At 39.6% G+C, this 19,743-nt stretch overlaps 1 protein-coding gene across 2 annotated transcripts in view; it reads right to left on the reverse strand.

Annotated features, from left to right (window-relative positions):
* LOC134166822 (amine oxidase [flavin-containing] B-like) overlaps nucleotides 1-19,743 on the reverse strand; it is a 53,492-nt gene that overhangs the window by 25,504 nt on the left and 8,245 nt on the right. For both annotated transcript variants that reach the window (XM_062624838.1, XM_062624839.1), the window contains exons 2-3: nucleotides 9,790-9,884; nucleotides 8,675-8,812 (exon numbers count right to left, since the gene is read on the reverse strand). In XM_062624838.1, coding sequence (XP_062480822.1) covers nucleotides 8,675-8,812; nucleotides 9,790-9,884 — 233 coding nt within the window. The remainder of the gene's footprint in view (nucleotides 1-8,674; nucleotides 8,813-9,789; nucleotides 9,885-19,743) is intronic.

Genomic DNA, 19,743 nt, shown 5'->3' on the forward strand with positions numbered 1-19,743 from the left:
TGCAATAATGGCAAACTGAAGCCCCTGGTGCCAATGATCCATGCATTTTTTATAGTATGGTATAAACATCTTATAAATATAGTCAGCTTTCATTGGAAGAAACAAGATGGTGTGGTGCATTCTCTGCATCACTGAATGAGCACAGATATTCTCCCAGCTAAATCATCTGAACATTGCAGTAACTGATGCTAACTTCACCAAGATGTCACTCTGCATGTTAATTCAGAGTTACACAGGACACGTAGTGCCCTCTGCTGATTCACAACTACGGTACATCACAAACACCTTGTTCTCTCAACTAAAAATCCTAGTATTGTCATTATTTAAAGCACAGAAATGGTAAGATGCAGAACTGTGAGAAGGAAAACAAGAAACAGAAAAGCATCACTTCAGGTTGTAACTCCAGTAACTCTGTACCTGTCTTTGATACTCAGTTTCTCTTCTTTTGTGGAAAACTATGCTTTTGGTTTGGTTTGTGGGGGATGAGTTTTTTAATCCACAGCATCTAAAAAAAATATGGTTTTGGGACTAAGCCTCCTGTGTAATCACAAGTCTCAATAAAAGATGGCAATTATCTGGACCAATCCAAGAGAGGTACATAAGCCTGCTTAGAAAACTCTAAGAGTGTCAAGCTTCATTAAAGCTTCCTTCTTTGAGAAACAGTTCAGAAGCTCATACCCTCAGCTGGTTACTATACTGACAGATATCCTATAAGTAAAAAGATACATAGGTTAGAAAACATAAATGCAGCACAAGAAAATCTGGATAACTAATGGTGCAAACCCACAATATTAAGACACAACAGAATATCCTCTAGATATCTTTCAATATTTGATGTGAGATCATCAGCTGGGAATGCGAGAGTGTTTTATGAAATTTTGTCAACAAAAGTAATTCTATTTTAAGTGTAGCATAGACAGACACATTGGCTTGAAACATACATCCTGAAAAGGAAAGGAACTCATTGGGAATTACTTTTTTCTGCCATATTGTAGAAATAAAGCCCATCTTCACTCTGATCTATCAGTCATGCAATCCCTTGAATATGTGTCTTACCCCCTCCCCCCCCCCCCCCAAAAAAAAAGAAGAATGAGAAAACCAACAACACTGAAGTGATTTAGAAAGGGAAATTGAGGATCTGCCCTGAATTTGAAAGGGAATATATCTATTTGTTCTAATCAGCTAAGAAAACAGTTAACTAAATCTCCTCTCTGCAAGAGCAGGATGTTTTCTTTTTTTGGTCACTAAAAAGCATTCAGGTGATTTATGAAGCACATTTAGAAACACTTTGTTTCTAAATACTCTTTGAAACCGGGCCTGCATATATTTTCAACACCTAAATTAAACCTGTCAACAAAGTGGATAAAAGCAGTAAGAAAACTTTTCAGTATTTCTAGAATTAGTCTTGAAACAAACCTTCTTCTCCTCCCAAATATGAATAAATAAATGAAATAAATTAAATAAAAACAGGAGATGAGTTTCATTTGGGAGAAAGCCATCAAATGAGCATCTGCCTATAACATAACCAAGCAGCCAGGGAACACAAGCTCTCTCATAAGTAAAACATTCTATTTAAAGCAGAAGATAATGTTGGACTCACTTGCTTTGTTCCTGAGATACTCCAGGTTATTAAATTTCTTACTAAAAAAAAATCAAACCTTACATAAAATGTTAGAGATGCATGAAACCCAGTATGCTCAACCAGCTGCTCCTATATGAAATACCAATTTCTCTAATTCTCTTTTTCTGTAGACCTCAATTAGCTTCTCAAGGGAAACAATAATTGGTTCTTACAATCAGATGCAATTGAAGCTTTTCTCCCAGCAGCCTGAATTAAACAAGCTAGGTGGAAGCACTGGTCCTTTTCCTTATCTCCTAGGGAACAGACCCTGGGGTCTGGAACAGTTAAGACCAAGGAAGCCTCTTCCTATTCAAATTTAATTAAGAAACACACTTTCTTTCCAGTTCATTTTTCTTACTGCTTTCATTTTCATGCTACCATTAGGTCACAGCTGCCAGTTTACCAGTCAATCTTCTTGATCAACAAGACCTTGCTTTACAGTCCCCTTTGACAGAAATCACTTCACAGATTTACTGTACATAATCTTGATTCTTTTAAGCCGCTGTAATACAAATACTAACAATCTTTTACTTTAAAAGTCCTAATTATGAGTCTCCTTCTTGTAATTACTGCTAGGTGACTGGCACAAAAAAGGGAAAATGGCCCTTTATTTACAGGGCACGTCCAATAACACTGAAACAAGGCAAGCCTTTCCTATACTCCTACAAATAACTGCTCTTCATTTAAAGCATGGAGGATACCCCTTGTGAGAATCTGGAAGAAGCTTTCACCAACCTCAGACTATTCAATCCTCAGACTCACTTTTGAGGCTACCAGTGAGTGTGATAAATGATACAGCACCTTGTGACAGGAAGGCCTGCATCCTCATATCTAGAAAGAGTCAAAATAATATGAGTGTGCATTCCAACAATGTCTTGTGAATCTACCAAGGCCCAGTAGCAATTTAAGCATCTTTTAATTTACTTAGCTTCCTTTTAAAGACACCAAATGCCCAGCTTCTTAAAGATTCAGATGTCTTCTTTTCAGCTCCCCAAGTTCTAGCTTACATATTATCAGCAAAAAGGAGAAAAAACAAAATATATCATGCCATTTTGCCTTGCTTAAATTGATGGCAACCAAGAGTCTCACAGACTTTTCATTCTCTGACTGCACTCTAATTAAGATATGCAAAGAAAAATGAAGGCATTTTTATCTAGTCATTCAAAAATCCATTTAAGCTGTTACACTCTATACTACAGACTATGCCAGGACATAACTGCCCTTAGATTTGCAGAGAAGCAGGTCAAAAGCTTAAATAAATCATATTGCTTAGCTTCAGTGCATGTATCACTGATATCACTGAAGAAATACAAGTAAATTTTATAATTTTGGATACAGCAGTCACTTGTCCAGCTGCTAATTAAATCCCAATACAACACGACCATCACATTTTTAATTCATGAACAAGAAAGACCACAGCAAACTGCATTTTAATAAGCATAGTAGTGCTGAAAATTAATGACACCCAAGAGGGCTGTAAAATTTTTTTCTGCAGATCTGTTGTAGATCAGTAGGTAACCTGGCAAAATTAGTGCAGATTTGTGGACCTAGTTAAAAGTACTGCACGTGTAAGACTAAACATTCACCTTCAGTGATGTGTTGCAGGCAGGGTTCACATTAGCATTCTTCCCAGAGATGCCAATTGCATGAAAGTGGTGCTAAAATTGAAGGGGCCATGACAGGCATTCAGATACCTCCAGCCAGTGCTGCTGGGAGATGAATGAGTGTGAGGGAACTTCATCCTCCTAAGGGGAACTTAATTGAGGTAATGAGGTACTGGCAAGTTACTATGAAGAGCTTGTCTAGTGACTCGGGAGGGAATGCTTCATGTTTCAACCAGCATTTAAACTTGGAAGACCCCCCCTGGATGTGCCAAGCGTGCCTTTTGGAGCTAAGGAAACTAGCAGGACTTATCTCAATTATAACCACATGAGGAATGTTTCGGATGCAACATTATGAACATAGCTGGCTACCTAAGCCAGCTGTTAGCACTGTCTGCAGTCTGCCCTAGGACAACATGCAGATTAAAAGGAGTAAGTGTTGTTACCACTTTCTAGCAATGATGCTAGAAATTCCAGAAATCTGGTGAAATTCCAAGATGGATCATGGCATCACCCCATAGAAAGTTCAAGTGGGAAAAACATCTGTAGAAAAATTACAAGGAGCATTGATGGCAGTGGGGGGTGGATCTACAATAGACTTATTACTATATTTTGAGAAACAAGCTTTGTTGGTTGAATGTAGCCAGGGAGAACTCTTGTTGCAGTCTATGGTCCCGGGTTTTCATGCAAGCTCTCCATCATCGAAAATGGGATAAGAGGATGTTTAGCTCTTTGCCCTGCACCACAGCAGGACAAAGAGTGGATCACCCTTCATGCATATGAAGGAATCAAGTTCTAAAAAGGTGAATTTGGCAAACCAGTCCCACAAAGAAATGTTTGTTTACATAGATTTAGGGTAGCAGAATAAACCAGTTCTATAGTTATCTTACTTAGCAGAGGAACCTGTGTTACATTTTAAAACATTGGCTAACATTGGCAAGTTTGTGTTTTAAAAGGCAGGAACTTTCCATGGCTATTGGGATGCACAAAAGTGAATTGCAATTTTAATTAACAAAAAAAAAAAAAGAAAGAAAAGTTGATAATTAAACCCTCAAAACAATCTACCTGCTTTCATATTTCAAAACTTCTTTCCAGGGCCTATTGTGTGGCATAGGTAAAAATTACCTAGACTATATTTAGACTAAATTACCTAGACTATACTGTGGCTTGTTTTTCTGAGCCAAAAGCTGTTGTTTTGGTGAAGAAAGCAAACATCACCAGTCAAAATTTGAAATCTACCTATCTAAGGTAGGGTCCTGAATCCTCTCTTGGGCAGCTAAGGAAAAGTTACCTTATTTTAAGGAATGTTTTACTTCTACCTACCAGTCCAATGGAAACACTGGTGTAAGATGATGACTTCTCAGATAGTTCTGCTTTTGCTTCTTAAATCTGGATGATGAACCTAACTTCAGTTATGTTACTGAAAAGCAATGGCTTTCAGACAGCAATTTACCCAAATACTACTTGCAGAGCTATACTAATTCTCTCACTAAGGCTGATGAACCAGTATTTATACAAATGAAAAGAACATACTGATCTCCTTTCAAAGACCATGAAAAAGGCTGCTTAATAAGTGGAGGAAAATAAAAGTGTAGGGTAAGAAATATAATTTTGAGTTTCTGTGAAGATATCACACACAATATAAGTGAGACCAAAAATAATCTCAAAATAGAACCTGACATTAAAAAAGATTAAAGGGGGAAAAAAAACCACACAACCCAATCAAGTGAGTAAAGCCTAATTAGCAGAGACCCACCCAGAGATCAGCAAAATGCATTCTTTTCATTTTGTAGTATAAAGAAGCTGCATATATTACTTGTATTAAAAAGCCTCTAAAATGAATTTAATTAACTATGAAAGGCTTGATTTTGCCTTTGGGTATATGTAAAAACAGCAGCCAATTTTACAAGATGCACTGTGATGCCTGCTTATATAGCAAGAGAAGAATTAAAACCTTCAGATTTCACTGCCTCTGAGTTCAGAGAATTTTGTGGTCCAGAATTTAATTATATTTGGCCACAGTCACAAAGCTTGGGTTAGCATGTGAATTCAAACTCACACAGTGGCAACAAACCTTTGCCTATTTTAGAGTCTGGTTTGCAAGCTATGACTTGAGAGTACCACTTAGATTTCAGGGAGCACAAAAGAGCATTGTCAATTTGCAGGTAAAGCACAGACAAGCCCCATGGCTGAGAGACCTGTAAGGAATGTATTACAGATATGTGAAATACAAAAGGCAAAAGATTATTATGCTAAACTGGCCACACAACTACGCATATGTCTGCTACACAGTGCTCATGGTCCAATACTGTATTTTAACTTCGACTATATTGATTATTTTCCACAGTTGCAGAAACAGATAAGAAAAAAAAAAAAAAAAAGAAGTAAAAATTTTAAAATTAATGCAATTAGGAAAGTCAAAGGAAATTCTACTGACTGGAATATAACCCTTCTTTACTGCCTGCTTGGTTACCAGGGAGTCCTGCTGTCACTCGCCCCTCTCCCTCCTCCCTTCAGGAGCTCTCCTACAGGCAGTTTGCCACACTGGGAGCCTGAGGCTACAAGCTCTGCCTGAATCCAACCTGCAGGCTCTTTGCATGCCTTGGGAGCACCTCAGCCAGCATCTCTCTCCTTGGAGACTTTCCACACTTGATTGGGAATGGCCCCAGGGAACATGATCTAACTATGAGGTAGACACTGCTCCAAGACCAGGGTGGAGTAGGAACCTTCAAGGGCAACTTTTTCCATGTAACGTGTAGTGCCAATCTCACACATGCCTGCCAGCACTCAGACCAATCTATTTGCCTGTATCAAATTGCTATGGATGCTCCATTCCTCTGGCATACCTATGAGCATTTCTCAATAGGTCTTACCACAGGCACATGAGTGCTGGAGCAAGTCCAAGGCCCAGCCTTCCTCACAGCTACCCCAGGATCTCTTTCACAGATGCAGACATTAACCGAAGTAGCAAGCACCCAGTATCTTCAGGCTTGGATGGCCAGAATGCCTCCAGGAGCAGAGTGGTTTCACCTACCTCTGGATTTCTGGATACAAGTCACATTACTGCATTCCCTGGACTTATCCCCTAATGCCTTAGTGTCCCAGTTCAAGGCCGTTTATACACCCAACATACAGACATGCCCCTCTCTCCCAGCCTGGGATATGACCCTGAATGCCAGCAAGTCCTATCAGTGCTGGGTAGAGAGGAAAGCTGAGAGCCTCGACTCCCCACCTCTGGCAACTCATTCAATAAGACACCTGTGGTCAAGGGAAGGACAGATTGCCCTTGGCAAGAACCCAAACTCCTGTGGCATTCTCCATTTTCCTCACTGTAAATGCCTACAGCAAAACAAAAGACTATTTCAACCAGCATAGTAATACCAGTATTTCCCCATAAGCTGGCTCTTAGAGATCCTAAAAGAAAGTGAGGTCTGGCTTACCAAACAAGCAGCATGCTTGACTGGCTGCTGAAAATAAGGCAGGCCCACACGTCAGCTTCACCTTTGGCTTCAGTGACTTCTGATAGCATTTTGGATTGCCCCCATGCTAGGATAGTAAGGTTGTACTGAAAGCTGGTCACACTGACTGGCCATGTCAACTGTCTTCTACCATTGAGGTTTTCCCTCATGGCATGACCTCCTATTGCTACTGAGAAGACTCTGAAGGCTAAATAGTGTGAACAAGCAAAATATCTGGCTTTGAGGGTGGTATCAAAGGTATACAAAACAGAACAGCATGGATGTACCACCAGTTCTACCATAGCAGAAGTAGTTGTGGACAGTCAGCACAGCAAACCACTTTGAGAACATCTTTTTCATAACAATTGAGTGGAAAAAATATTGGAAAACATATGACAGAGCAATCTTTTCTCTATTGCTATTTTTAAATCTGTCTACGTTTTCTCTAACCTTTGATCAAACAACAACCATCTGGCAAATATTTTGCCAGTCATTGCACAATGGCTTTTCACAAGCATATAATCATAGAATAGTTAGGGTTGGAAAGGACCTTAAGATCATCAAGTTCCAACCCCCCTGCCATGGGCAGGGACACCTCACACTAAACCATGTCACCCAAGGCTCTGTCCAACCTGGCCTTGAACACCGCCAGGGATGGAGCATTCACAGCTTCCCTGGGAAACCCATTCCAGTGCCTCACCACTCTTACAGTAAAGAACTTCTTCCTTATATCCAATCTAAACTTCCCCTGTTTAAGTTTTAACCCGTTACCCCTTGTCCTATCACTACAGTCCCTAATGAAGAGTCCCACCCCAGCACTCCTATAGGCCCCTTTCAGTTACTGGAAAGCTGTTAGGAGGTCTCCACGCAGCCTTCTCTTCTCCAGGCTGAACAACCCCAACTTTCTCAGCCTATCTTCATACGGGAGGTGCTCCAGTCCCCTGATCGTCCTCGAGGCCCTCCTATGGATTTGTTCCAACAGTTCCATGTCCTTTTTATGTTGAGGACACCAGAACTGCACGCAGTACTCCAAGTGAGGTCTCACGAGAGCTGAGTAGAAGGAAACTCAATATTAATTTCCTCAGGACTAACTTAGAAAGTTTCCCTCCTGAGGGAATGCAACACTGCTCTCTATCAGAAAAGGAGAAGGGATGCTCTTTTGGAGAAAGTACAGTACTAATGCTGAGAATTAGTGGGCTTTTTAACAGCTCCACCATAGCTGTCCTGTTTCAGATCATAAACAGATTGTTTCGCTCTGTCCCCACAAGACTGCTTGCTTCTGGTAGTCTTGCAATTACTATCACAATACCTTTTCCTACTCTGCATGATGTTCCCCATCAGCAAAAACAGACTTAAACTCTCATGCTTCTTTCAGTAAGAATAGTACTTGTCACTGGTTTAGGAAGCCCATCCTGCAAAACTTTCAGCTTGATTAAAGACACTTTTGGGACTTCTGAAACAGACTTTCAGAAACTTGAGGCAGTATATTTGAGAGCTGACCTGTACAGAAGAGTCTCAGTTGTACCGTTCATAAACAGTTAATATTTTTGAAAGCTTTTATATAAGAGCTCAGACCTGAACCAAGGCATCAGCAAACAGGATGTCTCTACAGGGTACATGCATAGATGTGCATGCATATAGTAATCTGTATGAGTTCTTCATTACCAACATAGAGTCATAGAGTCATAGAATAGCTTGAGTTGGAAGGGATCTTCAGAGGTCATCTAGTCCAACCCCTTGCAATAAGCAGAGACATCTTCACCTAGATCAGGCAGCCCAGAACCACATCCAGCCTGGCTTTGAATGTCTCGAGGGATGGTGCATCTACCACCTCTCTGGGCAACCTGTATGAGTATTTTACCACCCTCATTGTACAGAATTTTTTCAATGCATACTTAAATATGTATGCTCCACTGTAGCATGGATGAAAAGCAATGAGAAAGGAGATCACTACAAGTTGCCTGTTTTCAGCAGCATGCTTGAGAGCATCTTACCTTGACATGATGTATCAGGTGCTCCACTTCGTTCACTTTATACGTCTCTATTCCTAATTCTTTAGATAACCGCAGGAGACGATTTTGTGTTGGTCCCACATAAGCTCCTCCAAGGTCCACATATTTAACTTGCTTATTCTAGTTTATCACAGACAACACACAAGAGGTGAAAAAAAATGTGGGGGAAGGATTAGAAAAAAAAATATATAAGCCCTTTGTAAACAGCACACAAGCTAAAAAAGCAATACAAAAAAAATTCTTTAAATTAAACACTACCAGAGCATTTTAGCAAGATTCCTCTCCCCATGGAAAACTTTAATCCTTTGGTAGAGTTCTGATTTGGCAATAACTGAGAATCTTGGGTAAGGATCATAACCATCTCAGTTGGCCTGGTATTACATTACAGCCTTAACAAAAATGATAGGAAAGAGTCTGACAGGCAGAGAGAGAAGAAGAGGATCAGAGAAATCTGCGCAGTTCCTACTCAGGCATCACAGCAACAACTAGTTCAAAACAGACTGTACTAGGAAGTAGCACAGGTAAGATATTCTAACGAGCAGAGAGGAAGGGGGTATCCCAGGTAACGTTAGGGCAGAAAGTAAAGAAGTGAAGGAAGTCATGCTGGTACTAGTTCCCAGCCACCCTTGCCATTCCTTTAGCCTACATGATGCCTTACATTACTTGTTACGGTTTTGCTGAAGGCTCTTCACGGCATGGTTGGCCTTAGGAGTGTTTCTCTCATAGAGATTTCTCCAGTGCTGCTCTCTGGCAAATTGTTTTGAAACTTAGCTAATAATGTTCTCTTTCCCAAAGGAAAGAACTGATGACGCCAGAGCCTGCAGATCACATGGAAGTATTCTGTCCCCACCATCATGCCAGTCTTTCCCTACTCTTGCTGGTACAACATCAGTAAATTTCCCACCTCCTAGTGCTCTAGAAATTTTCCCTCAAGTAGGTGCTCTAGCTGTAAAGACAAATACATTTATGTACACTACTCATATACTATACTATAGTATACATATATATACCTACATCATATATGTGTATACTATATGTACATATGATATATCCTTTATGTATGTATATGTAATATAAATGGGTTTGGAGATAATTACCCTTACAGTGAAAGTTCTTCCACCAACCCTGTCATTGGCTTCCAGCAACACCACATTCAAGCCTGACTCAGTCAGCAGTTTGGCTGCTGAGAGACCTAAAAGATAAAACAATTAGACAATACTTCTGTACATGCACCCCATGGCTTTTGTGACTTTACATGTAAACTCACACAACTGCCCATCCAAATCCTGAATATTTCATTCAAGCACTTTGCCAGGGGGTGAGATGAAGATGGTATAACCAAAACAAAACCCCAAAACCCCAGACAAAAACCAACCCACGAAAAAAACAAAACAAAAAAAAACAATCAAACAAAGAAAACCAACACCCCAAACACCAAACAAAACCAAACCAAAACAATAATCAGGAAATGGAACTGAAGCTATATATTTTAAAAAATTGTGGTCAAGTTTTACATGTGCTGAGCACCTTTTACACCACATACTCAGCTTTTCTGATGCATTCGCCAGCACTTGTGATAGTCCTCCAGCCAGGTGAGAATTTGGCTGCATTTTTTCTTTCCTAAATTTCTGTTTTCTAACATCAGCACATCATCTTTTATAACTCAAACAAGAAAAGGAAGAAGTGGAGTTTTATTAGGACTGTCCTAAATGTCAAATGTTTTCCTGAAGCTTGCTGTATGTGTTTGCTTTCCAGCTCTGAATATTTTGATGCACATTAGCAAAGTTCCCACTCAGTCAGTTCACAGGTTTCTTCTCCAGAAGAGCACATGGTCTGATTCAGAAGAGACATAACAGGCACTTATGTATGGGTAAGTCTACCTCAAAAATTTCATTCCTTGGCCATTTTCTTCATACAGATTTATCTCCATCTTGCAACTCTTGCAGCTGAGACACCAAGAGAAGGAACAATGGGAATGTAGGAGGGAACATCTCATTTTAGTTCTGATGCCATAGATCCCCACAACTGCAGAGGAAAATATTAGCTCAGGTACTGCAGCAAGTGTGTCAAGACACTACTGGAATGAAGGGAACTAGAAAAGGTGCACAGCATGGAGGGAACACAGTATGCAACCCCTCAATTTCTTATGATCATCTCTGCCTTTTACTTCAAAACCCAAACTGAGGTTTGTATAAATGGGGATTCTTACTTTGTCCACGTGAGTGATTTTCTGGTGGGACGACAAGAGTTATATTCTAGGGAGCTGCATCATCCTCTTGGAATGATGGGATGTGTTGAATACAGTTCAGGACAAGCCAGGCTAGAAGCCACACTCACATATCATAACTTAGCTATCCTTTCTGGCTCTTTGCCTAGTCACCATCAGAAGGCGACCAGCTTCCATTCTGTGTCCTAGTACATGCAGTTTTTGAGGAAGAGCTGTCCAAGCAGATTGTTCCAAGCCTAAGGCAGCCATGGAAGAAATAGCAAAAGTGCTGGCAAGAAAAGCAGATGGCCAAAGCTAGCATGGCAGGACTGAATGAAATGATAATGAAAAACAAATAGCAGCCCTAGATAGAGAAAGAGTATTAATGAGAGCTACAAAAGGTGATGACCAGGATGTTCTGTAGCAACTAGTGACTTGGGAGTAGAAGAACCAGGTCTAGCAGATGTTTCCATTAAAAGGTCAACTGTCCTGATTTTATTTCTAGCTTCATGGGTTTATTTATCCTGGGTTTTCATAAGTATTAGTGAGAAAACCAGTAATGACACTGATAGAGGTCCTTCCATGCTTCCTGATTAAGGAAATTACATTGCAAAAACATCTGGCTGGATCAATGGCCCTGACTACACTCACAAATATTTGAAGGTATCAAGGAAGAAAAAGATACAGCAAACAGTCATGTTACACAAACACAGACCATCCCTGCAAACAACCTGCAAAAAGAGATTGGCTCCTGAAAGAAAAATAGACAACAAAATAGCTTACCAGTTAAAGGAAAATTAAAAGAAAAAAAGAAAGAAGTTTCTCTTTTTTAAAAGACAAATATCTCATCAGTTGGGAGAGGATCAATAGTAGTTATTAATAAATTACAGAAGGAATACATAATCTGAAAGCTGTTGTCACCTCAGGTTTCCATTGGCTTATCATGCTAACAGATATTGACTAATCAATTACTATTATTGAGTTACCAACACTGATTAAGGAATATGAGATTTGACTTTCTTTATTAAAACCTAATGAATAAACATTTCACTACATCTGGGAACAAAGGCAGTTTATTCCCAGGAGCTGAATAAACAGAGAAGCTTGTGAAAGGATAACTCTAGACTCAGCTGAAAAACAGCTGATGCTCAGTGGTCAGCCCAGATACCATCTCCTTGTTTCCTTATGTATCTTTCATGCACCTTACTGCATCAACCCACTATTTACTCCCTACTGTTTATTTTGGGGCAGGTGTCACCTTCCCCCACCCTCCATCCCCACCCCAAAGATTTGCAGATGCACCCATTAGAGATGGATAATAGTTTACTCTTTCCTGATGCAAATACATAAATATCCAACCAAGTGTTGCCTTATGCCAATTCTCTAGCAGGTCAGATCCCTGTAGGCAGAGGGATGTGTCCCTGGAGCATGATTCCATAGCTGCAGTCTAGAGGGTTCCCAACCTAAGCACCACCTGACCACTTCTTTTCAAGGGCTGGTGGTCCACCTCCTTCTCTCACCTACATGATAGCTCTGTTCTTGTACACAGTTTTCTGGAGAACTTACACAGATAATTGCTGACAAAGGTGGGGAATACAGACGATCTCTAGCTCCTCCTCTCCTTCATCACAAACATGTAACTGGAGAAAAAGGTGGATTAAGGGAAGGCAGAGGCCCAATAGGGTCAAATGACACAGCGAAGGACCAGATTATGTCTCAAAGCATGCACAGTACAGGATACGGCAAGACTGTGGTCACAGATACCACATTACAGTGCAATATTGACAGGTGGGAATGTTGCTAGTTTTGGTATCTCACACACTTGGAATCACAGTACTGTCACATCACCCTGTACCTGTTCCCTGGAGCTGGACTCAAGACCCCAGATGGGCTATTGGATAAACACAGCCAGATGACTGGATGCTGTGGAGGAAAAGCTCAAGCCAAGTGGTAAAAGGACATATAAGGCATCAGGAACAGTAACAAAAACATATTAAAATGGAAATGAATACTAGCACATGAATATTGGGGCTCTAGGTTGAGGTTTGCTTTTCAGAAATGAAACACTGCTGCAAAAAACTCCTACAAATCACAATCTCTTTTTTTGGCAAAGGTCAGACTGTCCCCTCTCTACTTAATACTACAATTGTCATACACAGAGCATGCACGAAGCCTGAGAAGCAAAACCTGAAAAAATCTTTCATACATGATGTAAGATCTCCTCTTCAGAGGTTTAACCCTTCACAAGTTTCACATTTCAGCACTGCCACGGGCTTACCTCTCACTCTCTTTCGCATCACCTACCAAAAGGTTTATCTTCAACATTGTCCCATTCCTCACAAGTGAGCAGTCACATTCAAATAAGAAGTTCATTCAAAAAACATGACTGGTGCCTATTTCCTGTACAATATTTTGTCACCAAGTGGCACTTTCCCTTCCTTCCCAAGACCTTTTAAACAGAAATATAGGAGCTCAATCACTTTTGCCACCACTTTGCAGTAATTGGGTCCAGTTTCCACTGGAAGACTTCTTCAAGGGGCAACAGAGAGGCACATACATATATATGGGCAGATAATTCATGCAAACAAAGAAGCAAAGATGATAAGTCTTATTTAAAGCCCTAGACTGAAAATACCATTGTGCTTAGAGGATGTTCAACCAGGCAAGACTTCATCTGTTACCATGGCAACCCAGTACCCAGCCGCAGCCACTCAGAGATGCTGGTGAGAGATTGCCTCCCCCAGAATTTTATAATGCAAGTTCAAGCCATGAAAATCAGTTTTTCATCATGCAGCATTCTGCATTCACACAAATCTTACCTATACGTAATAATGAGTTCACCTTCAGTTCCAACTTCTTTCTTGTTTGGTAACTCTGTACCTGCTAAACACCCTTAATTGTATCATTTGACTAAACAGCTTCATTGCAACATCACTTCCTACCACTAACAGCTTTCTTGGAGTAAGAGAACAAATAATTCATATTTTTTTTAATATTTTTTTAAAGAGAAAAAATTTAAATTTCTGTGCTAGGGCAGAATTCAAATTCGCATTTGGACTGACAAATGTGATGAGTCACGTTTCTCATCTGACTCCCTGCTTCAGTGAAGCCTCCCAACCAAACACATCTGACTACCTAAAAAAACATTTTAAAATAGATTTTTTAAAATCTGATTGAGAGGTTTTTTTTAACACCAGTCTGATTCTGCCTGGAATCAACAAATTTACTGAGATACCCTTTTAACCTTAGCATTTCCACAAAGATTTCTCTAGGAAGGACACAATTGGAAGCTGTATCTCTGATACTTCTCTAAACAATACTTGTGTCTTCTTCCACCTAGGTTTGCTTTTTTTGTTCGTTTGTTTTTTCCAAGGATATTTCTGTCATTCTCTGGATGGCAATTACCTGGAATTCCCACAGTTCCTGATGTAATTTCTCTGTATTATTCATTACTTTATCATGTTCCCCCATAATTATTAACTCCCTTTTAAGAACAAAAGAAAAATTCTCGCATATATGAAATCATAGAAATCATCTACAAATTCTAAATTCTAATACATGTAGGGAGCAAAGAAAGAGCCTTTAAGCTGCTGGCGTTCATTTAACATCTTCCAAGATGGCTGTCAAAAAATTATTTACTTTATAACCTTAAATTTTTTTCTCCCCAACTAAAATTTCATGTTGAACAAGCAGAAAGGCCTCCATCATACCATGCTAACTTGCAGGTCTTACTGCAGAACTTACGTCTCACACCTGGACTTCCTTAGATGTATGAAATTTGCTGGTATTTATTTCCCCTCCTGTTTATTTATTTATTTTTACACTAAAGAGATGTTTACGAAGTACTTCCTAGGGGAGTTCTAGTGTTTGCAACAGATGCCCTCCAGTGGGGCTCTGCATACAGACATTGGCTATACATGTAGGTTAGAAGCATCCAACCCTTAAAAGAGGTACAGAACTGATTTTTACTTTTGTTGTTCCTTCACAACTTGAATGTTCAGGTGTGAACAAGCTCTATACTGGCCCGGTTAACTGTTGACAGCATCCCTCTTGATATCATGTGTTCAAGCAGGAGCTAACACCTTGTTTTCCCAGTGTACTTGCAAGAGCAGCAGCTGCACTGCCAGTCATCCTCCATACAGTCAGCAATGTCTGTGTGAGAAGTGGCTGCTGTACTATACCTTGTAAATAAAGCCAAAACTGACAAGCTTCTTCAGGACTTTTTCCTTGCTCTCAACCTGTTCATCCACATCTAAATCCTGTCTACAGAGACATCAGGTAGCAGATGCTTCTCTACCCTGAGCAGTGAGTAGAACAGCCTGCAGCACTGAAGTCTGAGCCTGACCACAGCAGTGGGGTCCAGGACAGTAAACAAACATAGCACAAGGCTCAACATTAGGATCTGGCACAAAATGAACTTTGGAAATGGCATATGCTTTAGGCTGCAGAACAAGCACAGTCCTCTGCCCTGGGGTTAATGGAGAAATTGTGGCATGCAAAAATGTTTCACAAGACTGATAGCACAAAAAAGGAAACATACCCTAATTCATTATATGCAAGCAAGTAACGGTTAAGTTCAGGGTCACTAAGGTAAATTAAAACAAGTATTTCTTAATGCAAGCACTCAAGAACTTTAGTCAGACCACCTTTGCCTTAACATCTTGAAGTTGTTATTTTAGAAATTGCAAGATTCTCCTTGATCTTAGTCTCATTTTGACCAGACTAATCAGGAATTTCTTAAAGAAAGTGATGAGTCTCACAAAAATCACAAAGCCTGAAGTAGCAGAAATGTTGAAAAAAACCCCACCAAACTCAACAAAACAGTAAATTGGCCTGAAACTACAAAAAGTTACAGAAGCTGGTGTTGCTGGGGAATCACATGTGAAACAACTTCCCCCATTATTAGATGCCTTCACACAGTAACCATTACCTACCACCACTGATGCTTAGAAATACATACAAAACGCATAGAGCAAATAAATGAGCTTGGTCAAACTGCTGCACTGTTCCTAGTGAAACAAAACCCATCTGTCTTAACACTACAGAACTTTTGAGGAAAACCCCTTTGTTAGTGGTCAACACAGTAGCATTGTTTGACCCAAAGAAATAAGAAGAAATAAAGAGGAATATACCCCTAACTGTTGAGGTAAACTGTGAGGGAAGCAGAAAAAAACACTCCTTTAGCCAGGAATATTCTCTGGATAAGTTCCTAGCATCTAATAAATAGCTAAGTTAATAAAAGAATCCTAATTGATGTTGCTTACGCCAAATTACTTTAAAATTCAAATAAAACCCCTTTTGCTTTATACTCGTTGTTCTCTGACCTCATTTTAAGAGATATCACAAAACCATCCAGTTAGTTCAATGCCATTAGCGTAATACTGTTTGCTTACTGTTGCAATACTGAAGGGATGGAGGACAGAACCTGAGAAAAGGCATGTTACTATGTTGCAGCTAAGCTGCTATTTTGCACCGGTGGGTTTTCTTCTTCAAGTCTTCCATGGTTTCTTTATTACATTACTGTGTTAGAAACTGCAATTTAATACCATTGCTTTTGTTTGTGTTGCTCTAATGAACATAATCTGATTACTGCTCTGCCACTGAGAGACTGAACCTGGCACTGGTCACCTTTACCTTTGTCACTCATCATTAGGCAGCTAAGTCGTTTTTATTGAAATAATGGCTTAAGACAATAATGCCTGTAAGGCATTATAGATGAGGATTGTAAACAAAATAAAAAAGAAAACAACAACAAAAAAGCAAAATCAATATTTGCTCAGGTCTGGGTGAGTTAAAGTGGTACAGGCATTTTTCGTAACTTCACATTATGGAAAGGTTAAGGGATTTTGCTCTGGAGAAAAATAAATTTATAAACTTATGTTTTTATTTATAAATTGAAGGGACATGCTCAGAGTTACAATGGGAGCACTACAACAGAGATAGCTAATTGCACACTGCCTGAAACTCCGTTCACATCAGGCTGGCACACTGCTATCAAAAATAGTGAACATGTACAATAGTTAGTATTCCTGGTTCATTGCTCTCTTAGTCCTCTGCAAAACAAGGCACACAGCATCAAGACTGCTCCAAGAATTGTCTAGGTGATGATACTTTTTAAAAGCAAAGGACTATAAGAACAAGATAGTGAAAAAAACAACAATATTTTTTATTAACTTAGCCCTTCACCTACAGTCATATGCTTTCAGGGTGAAGGTAATCTTTTAACGTCAATAATTTGGGCCACCGTTGCAAAGGTACTTCAAATATCTGACTCAATCTCATCGAAGAAAGACAAAAATATAGTTCAGAACCTAAAAACGCGGTAGAGCTAGGTCTCTAAATTGTCACTCTTGGTTATTCTCAATGTCTCACTTTCATGCGCTGAACAGTACAGGGAAAGGTTATCAAAGCAACTCTTTCTTGATGTATTTTGACCATGGGGGAAGAGACTCCCTCTTCTTAAGCTGTATCACCATGTAGCAATGAACGCAAACTATCACTCACCTCCAACATTAGAGAACTTAAAAAATCATAAAATAATAAAATTAGTTTCAGAAGTTCCAAGGATCAAAAGAAGACATACCCATCTGTGTATCTGCTTAAATGTACATTTACTTAAAGTATTTCTACAAAGGACAAAACATTTCTGCCTAGGATATGGTACTACATGAGCACATATGATTTATTTCTGTTAGTATTTCATTGTCTAGCGAAGGCAAGGCAATACATTTTCTTGTCTGAGTGGTGGTGCTGATTCTGTAACCTTGTCACTGAGGTCACTGTGCATGTCTCCATGAGTTAAAGTGACTTTACTCGAGCATAAACTCTAGTCCCAGCTTTCTGTGTGTGAACTCTTCTCTCCGGCAGTGCCCCTAGATGATTCATCCACAGTGCAGGGAGCAGCATTTATTACGCAGAATTCTTAAAACCAACATTACAAGCAAAGTCTACATTTGTCCCAGGCTTCACACCTGGTTCAATGATATAAACCATAGCCAGTTATAAGTGAGACCACCAAAGTAGTGGTACCTTAAGCTCAAGCCCTGCCAAGCACAGCATAAAGACAGCTTCATGCATTCGGATGGAAACCCAGCACCTTCAGTGTGGTGGCACCCAGGATCAAGTGCTGAATCCACAGCAGTTCTGCCCTTGCCCATGGCTTCCCATTAGTTTCCATTGCATTTTTACACTTGAAGCATCCAGTGAAACTTTAGATTGATAAAACTGGGCACTCCAGCATTTCAAAGGATGAGTATTTCTAGTATCAATCATTAACTCTTTATTCTGCTCTTTTTAAGGACTTGTCATGTTTTACACGTAGAGCAGTACACCCATTCAGTGCCCATCTCACACTTTGACAAGAAAAGTCAGAAGTCTGTCTCTAGGCTCCAGTCAGGTTTAAAAAGAAAACCTGACAAACCATACCAAACCAAAACAAACAAACCAACCCCACAAAACCCCCAACAACACATTCTGCATGTCCTTTGTTATGGCTCTATGATATATTAACAAGTTAAAGTTAATTGCACTATTATAGTTATAATCTCTACTCCAGTATTATCCCCACACTTTCAATCTCCGCTCCTCCTTTGCTTTAGATCATCCCTTTCTGCCATTTACAACCTAGGCTGCCTCTAAATATGACAGAAGGAAGAAACAAAGGAGATAAAGAGAACTGAAAGACAAGGTAGCACTACAACAAGCATACCATACTATTGGAATAAACAAAACTTAGCACAATGAACCGGTTGAGGCACTATACAGATAGTTTACTAAAAGTATCCTTTTAGGAATTGCTATTATGAAGAGATACAAAAATAAATAAAAAACCAACCTGAAGAAGAGTTTTGCCTTCCATACACAGCAGTGTGGGAAAAAAAGCTACATCTGGAAAATCTTGCAAAATTATGCAACAGTTGCCTCACAAGAGAAATGCTTATCTGCTTTGCTAAATTTTGCCTGTTCTCAAGCAAAGTTTTTTTTTATTATTATTTTTAGACCCCTGAGAAAAGTAAATGCTCAAAATACATGATCAAGTAGCAGACATGAACTTAAAAAAATAAATAGATTATCATTCTCATATCTTGACATTGAAGAATAACACGGAATTTTCCAGATTTCTCAGTATCTGGTGACTCACAGGCATCCATCCAGAGAAAGTCACTTCTCATGGCAGCTAGCAAAGCCATCAGCAGAGGCACCATGCCCTCATTCCACGTGTATCCATTTTATTTCATGTTTTCCTTGATCTTCCGCTAACTATTTTCACCCAGTTACACCTAATAATTAGGGATTTATATTGAGCCTATCTCAGTGTCACTTCCAAATACCCATTAGACCATGTCCCAGTGACTCTCCGGAAATTCCTGTCTTCATCATAGCACACATATACAAGAAGGTAAGTGTACACACACGTGCACACACAGGCTAGACACTACTAGCTTGTAAAGCTTACAAGGATTTGTGAACATTTTATCTATTTGAGCAACTAAAAAATGAAGACGAATGCCACTACTTTCCAGCATCCTGTATAATCACCTTTCATTTCAGCCAGCTCTTTGCTGAAAGCCCACTTCATCTCTCGATGAACCATTCCATGGCTGAGGTACCAAAGGCTGAGAACACAGGTGTCATCCAGAGAAGCCCAAAAGGGAGCAACTAAATGAAAAGATTTTCAAGTGCCTGTCTTCCCTCCATCTCTAAATGCAGGCAGGAAAAGCCTGAGCCAGACAGCTCATAAAAAGGTTAGTGTAAGGAAAGAAAAAATGCTACTGTTAGATTTATACCATTCTGATAAAATGCATGGGGAACAGAAAAAAGGTGAGGAAAAGAGAAGTATCTAAGG

Source organism: Pezoporus occidentalis, unplaced genomic scaffold, assembly GCF_034315485.1.
Source record: "Pezoporus occidentalis ecotype Australia unplaced genomic scaffold, CSIRO_AGI_Poc_V1 ctg272, whole genome shotgun sequence".
Classification (NCBI taxonomy): domain Eukaryota; kingdom Metazoa; phylum Chordata; class Aves; order Psittaciformes; family Psittacidae; genus Pezoporus; species Pezoporus occidentalis.